This window comes from Thalassophryne amazonica, chromosome 13 (genome assembly GCF_902500255.1).
Source record: "Thalassophryne amazonica chromosome 13, fThaAma1.1, whole genome shotgun sequence".
In the NCBI taxonomy this organism is placed as follows: Eukaryota; Metazoa; Chordata; class Actinopteri; order Batrachoidiformes; family Batrachoididae; genus Thalassophryne; species Thalassophryne amazonica.
This window is the reverse complement of record NC_047115.1, coordinates 97,060,914-97,068,414: the sequence shown is the minus strand read 5'-3', so window position 1 is coordinate 97,068,414 and position 7,501 is coordinate 97,060,914. Positions and strand designations below refer to the sequence as shown.

The following is a 7,501-nucleotide window of genomic DNA, read 5'->3' as shown; positions in this document are numbered from 1 at the left end:
GAACACATTTTCAACAGTGATCTGATTGGTTTATTATTGGTCAAGATGAGGTGAGTGAGTAAATAAAACACCTTCAGACTTTACAGCGCGGGGGGGTGGACACACCCTACAGGCACCTGCTGCTTCAGGCTGCGCACACACATGGGCTGAGGAATCCTGCATGAAGCAGAACATATCTCAGCAGGTTCAGTGCTGTCTCCAGACCATATCGTCATGGGATCAAATCCCAGTTCCCTGTATCTGTCAAAGAGTTCTGGAGACACTGAACCCCCGAGAGGTCCCTTCCGAGTCCAACAGAAAACATCATGCAGGCCTGTAGACGGTCCCCAGCAGGTCCAGATCCCATGTGCATTTGGTGGAATCTGGTACGCCTTTTATTTCAGAAGGTGACGCAGCTGGTCATGGAGATTTTTAGAATGTTCCACACTAGAGGACAGAAACAAGGAAACACAGCAGTCAGATCAGCTACACCACCAAAAGTAATCTGGATTAAAGTCCAAAGACTTACTTCTTCTGGATCGCTTCCTGCCTGAAAAACACAGAAAAACATCATCAGCATTAACGTGTCCAACTAGAAGACGGAACGCAGTAGTTAGGAAGTGTGTGAAGTGAGTGGTACTCACTGATACTGCAGGTGTGTCGTGATAATTGACATTTTTCTCAGGCTCTGGAACACAGGAAGTAATTTTAACTGGTTTGTGACCATTACATGGTCCATGTTAAAGAAACACAAAGTTTTAAATCTTTTTAATGACACTTTTACTTCCACAGCGGAGCTGTCTGGTGTGAAACAAGTACAGTAAAACTCTCCTAAACCGTCATAGTATAAACCGGATACTCGCACCACTGGACACAATTAAAAGTCCCAATGTTTTTGTGTGGTTTTCATGTAATAAACACTGTATATAACAGAGTAGTCTGGACGTGTCCAGTAACAGAGGGACAAAATGAAGTTCAGTACTGACACGCACTGATGTGAAGAAAGTGGGTATTATTTTTCCTTGATTAAAAGCCTGGCCATTTATCAAGGAACCAATGATTTTTTTTCTGCTGTCTTAATGATTCTCTGGAGAGATTTCTTTTCTGCAACAGAACATCCAGTAAAAGGACACCAGAAACCTTTGACTCAGGTGTTTTTTTCTGAGAATCCTCAGGAAGTGGAGGCGCTGTTGTGCCTTTTTGACAGATGCTGAGTCGTTAGATGGCCATGACAGACAGTCTGTGATGTGGACGCCAGGGAATATGAATGAATGCACTCTCTCCACACAGACATCACTTAAACAGAGAGGCTGGTGTCTTATGTTGTGCTTCCTGAAATAATTTATGACTTCCTTTGTCTTTGAAGTGTTGAGGATGAGGTTGTTGGCAAAGCACCACACAGACAAGTTCTGGACTTTGTGCCTACAAGCAGACATCATCACCTGTCATGAGTCCGACCCCAGTAGTGTCGTCTGCAAACTTAATAACAGAATGAGATGGAAATGTTGGTGAACAGTCGGAGGTGTACAGCACGTTGAGGAGGGGGCTCAGCACTCAGCCCTGTGGTGAGCCGGATTGTTGAGGAAAGGTGAGGGCCGACTCTGACAGACAGTGGAAAGTCAAGTGAAGTGTTCAATCTGGCTGATTTCTGCTTTGTTTTCTGTTTGAGATGAAGGTGCTGATGAAGAGGAAAACCATTGGGGATTTCTTGCGCTGCAGCATTTTGCATGGTGTCCATCCGTCTGATCCTCAAGGACTGAAACAAGTGAGACTTGTCAGTTGCTGTTCATTTACTGAGACTCTGCTCCAACATTTGATTGTGCTTCAAGCATTCAGTCGTTGTGACCACTGGACTTTTGATGTCTATGGTTGCTTAGCTGAAATTGACTTTGATGAGCTATGTTATTTTGTTTTTATTAGTATGACCAAAGCTGATGGTCACTGCACACCCCACTGAATCTGGTCTGCTGGAGGTGTCTTCCTTTAATCGATATTCTTGAGGTCTTGTTTGACCACTGTTGCCAATGTGCTTGTTCAGGGGCTGGGTAAGGTAGGACCTTACTCGTGTGAGGCACCAAATCTGCATATATTTCCACGAATGGATAACAGTCAATAAGACTGAATGCCACCAAAGATAATGGCCCCTAGACACAGTCCACCTCCTGGTTGTTGGTTTTCCGCAGTTCTTTTAAAGAAAACAGGTTTGACTCTGTGTCTTGATCTGGAGATACCAAAAAGAACTCAGTGTTTGTTTTCTTCACTATATCCTTGAAATCACCGGTTTTCTGCCAGAAGACCGGGCAGCCCCCCTTTAATAGCTGTGCGAGGACAAAGAGGTGGTCCAAAGTTCTGAGTGGTTAATTTAGTCCGTCTCCATTTTGACTCTGATATGCCACAGTTTGTTTCTCTTTAGTCATGAATTTTCTCATCTTTCCAGGGAGGGGTTAGGGTAAGACGTGATCTTATTAAGTTTAAACAAGCAACTGTATCAATTGTCAATGTTTACTGTTTATGTTTACTGTTAAAATGATTTGAAATAAAAATCAAAAGGGGAGGGTAAAGATGTATCAGGAGTGTTGCTGAGCTGATGTTGCTATGGCTCCACCTCTCCTACCAGACCTGGTGGAAAATGAAAAGTTGTCATTCATTGGTGAAGCTTCACGGAGTGTCGCTGGTTCATCTGAGCCGAGCCATGTTTCAGTTAAAAGCAGAAAGTCAGTATTTGTGCCTAAAATCAGCTCGGAAATGAGGAGCGAGCCGACATTTAAAAGTGTCACATTCAGGCTTGTGTCATGAGGTGAATAGACAGCCGATTAGTGCACGAGCACGATTTGACGACATTGACGTTTCTTCCCGAGTTCCCTTTAGTTTGTGCCTGGTGGTGGGAATGATCAGGATGGATCAGCGTCCCAAACCTTATTTAGAAATGTGCTGTTCACAATATATGGAGCACAAGTGGGCTCAGTCCTCAGTTAAGATCATGTCACAGTTCCTGGTAGTATTTCCCAGACTAAAGTGGTTTGTATTTGGATACTTACATCTTCAGAGTGCAGGATGGCATCTTCCTGAATGACCATGTTTCTGGCTGCTTGGCCAAGAAGCTGAAACAGAAGATGTGAGCCATTAGGATGACACCTGAGCACTGTCCCAACACCCAACGAGGGCAAGATTTTCAGAGAATTAATATTTGTGGTAGATATTTCATTTCAGTATACGGTGGCAGGAGATCAGGTTTGACGGACAGAAACTTCTGGACACAATTGCAGGTCTCGACACAGTACCTCTGGTTAGTAAAAACATTTACTGAAGGATTCAGGGGGTCCGGTACACAGCAAGGCAGTCAAAGAGGAGCAAACAGATCCAAAACATCAGGCGTAAGGTGTCGTCAGTACAAACAGGCAGGTGGTCGAAACACAACGTGGTAGCAGGACTTGGAAGTGAAGGTGCAAGGCGCAATGATCTGGCGGGGAACTAGTGCAACCAGTGGAGCTTAAATACACCCAGGTAATGAGCTGCAGATTAGAAACAGGTGTGTTGAAAGATCCAGAACAGGGTGTGGCCTAGACAGAGTTTGACGCCCACCACCAAGCACCAAGAGAGACGGACAAGAGAGATAGGGACAGACAAAGCCCAAGCAGAAAAAACCCAGCAACTAAACAAAACTAAACAGACAAAACATGATATAACAAGTCCAGATCATGACAGCAGTCTAATCTTCTTTAGTTAACTAAACTCACTTAGTCGACTAATCCTTTGACGTTAGTCACTGCTCAAAGGGCTTAGTTAGCTAAAGTTTTGCGTTACCCGACTAAAGGCTTTAGCCTGGTACAGAGGAGGCTAATCTTATTTTAGTTGATAAAACTTTAGTGTCTTACCTCAAAAATGGTGGCTACCATGTACCACCATTGGACAGAACACTCAAGAGCACCCCTACATCACTCGTATTCCTCCAGAAGGAGAGCTTCCTCTGCTTTTGGCCATGGTTGTTGCAGACAACTGTCATGATGTGTTTGTGAGTTCTCACATTAGCCACCAGGCATCGTCGTTACACCGAGCATGCTGTGTTTACAAAAAGGCTTGACGGAAGTGTAGAAGAAGAACTGCTAGGCTAAGAGCTAAACATGTCATTCTGCAGACTAAGTAAGTGTAATAGGCTAAAAGATGAGACTGCTTTATGAAACCGGGCTCTGGTGATCAGACTATACAAAGGTTCTCTGCATACATTTTCACATGAATAAGGATGAAGTGGTTTCTCTTAACTTGGCCAAATGGGGGCGCACAGGCCAGTGAATAGCAAGTGCCAGACATAAACCCAGGGTAGCATCAGGAAGACACAGAACATCTAATATATTTTTGCTCCGCAGACGTTTATTTCTCAAACACTCTGTATTGGCACAATGTACTGGTTTTGCTAAAACTCAGTTTGCGTGATTTGTTTGTGAATTAATGTGTATTTTATATCTAAATATTTGAAATATATGTGCAACACTGGACGACAAACAAGATGCACAAGCAACATTTAGTCATTCTCATGGTCCCTCGAAGACTGACCGTTGGCCCCCAGGAGGGAGGACATCTGTTGGGTCCCCCTTGCACAAATGTCCGTCTGATGTTGAAGAGCAAATCAATACATTGTTCTAGGGCTGAAATGATTAGTTGAGTAACTTGAATAATTTGATTACAAAAAGTATTCAAGGCAAATTCTGTGCCTCGAAGCTCCGTTTAACATTGTAGTACATATGCCAGACCTGTGTGTGGTGCTGCAACGTTCCCAACCAATCATAAAAACTCTGTAATTCATCTGCGGCTTATGTGTTTATACAACTGCACACTAGTCCTGCAAGTACTCACAGAACACAAGCATCAGAGTGATTTTTGCAAAGCGTATGATTGAGGTGATCGGACTGCTCCGGGACATCCTGAGATCCCAAAGAGGTTCCCTGACATCGCAGCCAGGTTAAACACAGACACTGTGAATGCTGAACATGGTAGATGCAGAGTCTGAGTTTTCCCAGTCAGACCTGGTGTTCCTCAGGGATTTGTCACGGGCCTGACACTGTTCAGTTCTTGCACACCTGGGTATTGGTCTGAGTGTAGAAACCAGCACAGGGTTCAGGATTAATGCCTGTCCATAGGTTGTTTGCACTGATGTCAGGGATTTCCCATGATCCTCTCTGATTTGCTAGTGTCTGCCATCTTTGATGTACAACAAGACGGTACCAACCGTTGAGCAAGGCGCAAAATGGGAGTTATATGTGCAGTTGTTTGATGTCTTAATGTCTTAATTCTGCTCACAAAAATGTCAAGTTTTTTAGTTTACCTACTGTTAAACAGCGTGAAGAACCAAAAGTCAAAGAATTAACTCGCAGATGTCAAAGACAGTGGCTTGCAAATATGCAGAGAGCTGACATAAAATTCACCAGCTACAATATTATCTTCCTGTCTTTCTTCCTTTCTTTCAATGCAATATTTTTAACACATCAGGACACAAAGAAATTATATGAAGAAAGACTATTAAGCCCCGGTCAATGAAGGACACCGAAGCCAAAATGAAACAAGAAATCTGGACTTACGTTGACTTTTGGAGACATCATTTAACCGTCGTCCAGCTTCGTTCCTGTAGCTGGCGCATCGTCAGAATTTTCAAACTGTTGAAAAATGTGAACGAATCCTAACGAGAACCTCAATTCATCTGTATTCTGTTTTGCTTTCTGTCTTGATGGTTCCTCATCGTTTGCGTAGTTTCCGTACCATCAGCGTTCCGTTTGATTGTCGTCCAACTTTGTCCAACCTCCAGCCTCTCTCTGCCTCTCTGCAGCCTCTCAAAGTCTCTGGCTCCGATGTGTGTGTGCGTGCACCCGTTCAAACCTGTCGATCGCTCTGCATTCTTCTATCTTTTCATGATATCTTTGTCAGAGCTGTTTAGTTCTTGAAAAACTTCAGAAAAAGTGCATACTACCTCCACCACTGAGCAATGGTGTCACTGAATTGTATACATCAAAGATGGCGGAGACAAGTGAATCGGAGAGGATCATGGGAAATGTGATGTCAGTTGCAATTGAGCAATTGTCCAGGACAAGTAGAAAAGCTGTTTGGACACCAGGGACAGTTTATTACAGTGTCCAAATCAAATCAAAGCGATTATTCAGTACGAATTGGTCGAATTCTTTATTTTAACACAGAAGCAAACATAGAATCAGTGGTAGAATAGATCTGCGTCAGGAAGTACACCCGGCGTAAAACTTGTGCCAAATCCATCTGCTGTGGTGACCCGGAGAGAGCAAACAGCAGAACTTCTACTTATTAGTTGTATTTGGCTCTTACCTCCTGAGCGCGGGAAGTCTTTAGCACCTGTCGAGTCAGAACCATGACGTCACCGCTGCACGCGCCTACTTTGTCGGACAGCAGCCCTTTGACGGACTGACCGAACCGAGCCTGAGGGTCCACCGACGCCATTCCACTCTCCTGTCACTAAGGCGCGCAGCGAGGACCAAAAAGTACCAGCCGAGGAGCGGCCATCTTACCACTCCCTGCGGACACAGCCCACAGCGGTTGTGACCTGTGACCTTTTTTTTCTAAAAATGTATTTCAACAAATGCATTAATAAACAAACGAACAAAAGACAAGGTCACAGTATCAACATTAAAAATAGAAAGAGAATGAGAAAAAAATAAAATAAATTGTACAATAGCAAAAGTAAAGGGATTCTTTCACATTAAATCTCTTTAAAAAGTTCCTTATAGAGATGGACAGTTTATGACATTTGGGAGAATCTAAGTCCATGTGAATTGGGGGTCGTTTTCAATACTCTGTATTTATGAATGTGGAATTTACCAAACAATATTAAAAAGTTGATAATTTATTCAATGCTTCTCTCTTAATTAACAAAATATGTAATAACAGATTTACTGTTAAAAACAATAGGGTGTCTGATTTTACACAACATACATTTTTCTAATTTAGTCCAAAATTAATATAGTGATAGAATAAGGGTATTAAAGTTTCAGATTCATCATTACAGAAGTTATATTTATTTTCAATATCTAAAAATGTTGAAAGATATGCATTTGTGATATATATGTTGTGTAAAACCATGACATGAATGAACCTGTCATATCTTGTTGATGCAGCATTGGTATGTGGTTCCAAGCTTGTTACAGCCGGGGCTGGTAGTGGGGACATGCTCCCACTACCTTAAAAGTTCTCCCATATTGCGTACATCTCAAATAGCCTCTGGCAACCAAGTCCAGCTCCTGGCCTGCTAGTATGGCTTAGCTTCTAAGCCCAGTGGAACTACTTCTACTGACAAGAGAAAGAGCGAAGGCAGGTCTCTGGCACCTCAAAACCATTTGCTTCGGGTAGATGGAACTCACCAGCATAGGAAGGCAGTTCATCTAGGAGAAGGAAACTGCATGATCTCAAACCTCCACTGTCTTGCGGCTATATCCAGTCTTGGTCAAGTCTTTCAGGAGTAAACCTCGAGGAACAATCTGGAGTCGGAGTCCCTAAGGTGGTTTGTTGC

The 7,501-nt window shown here is 43.1% G+C and overlaps 1 protein-coding gene across 1 annotated transcript; it reads right to left on the bottom strand.

Moving 5' to 3' along the window:
• Positions 1-254: 254 nt before the first annotated feature.
• Positions 255-6,516, bottom strand: borcs7 (BLOC-1 related complex subunit 7). The gene is made up of 5 exons (XM_034185524.1): positions 6,304-6,516; positions 3,018-3,080; positions 624-667; positions 509-529; positions 255-426 (listed from the first exon to the last, which is right to left on the bottom strand). Exons 1-5 carry the CDS (start codon positions 6,433-6,435, stop codon positions 375-377), a joined length of 312 nt encoding a protein of 103 aa, XP_034041415.1. The 5' UTR covers positions 6,436-6,516; the 3' UTR covers positions 255-374.
• Positions 6,517-7,501: the final 985 nt, after the last annotated feature.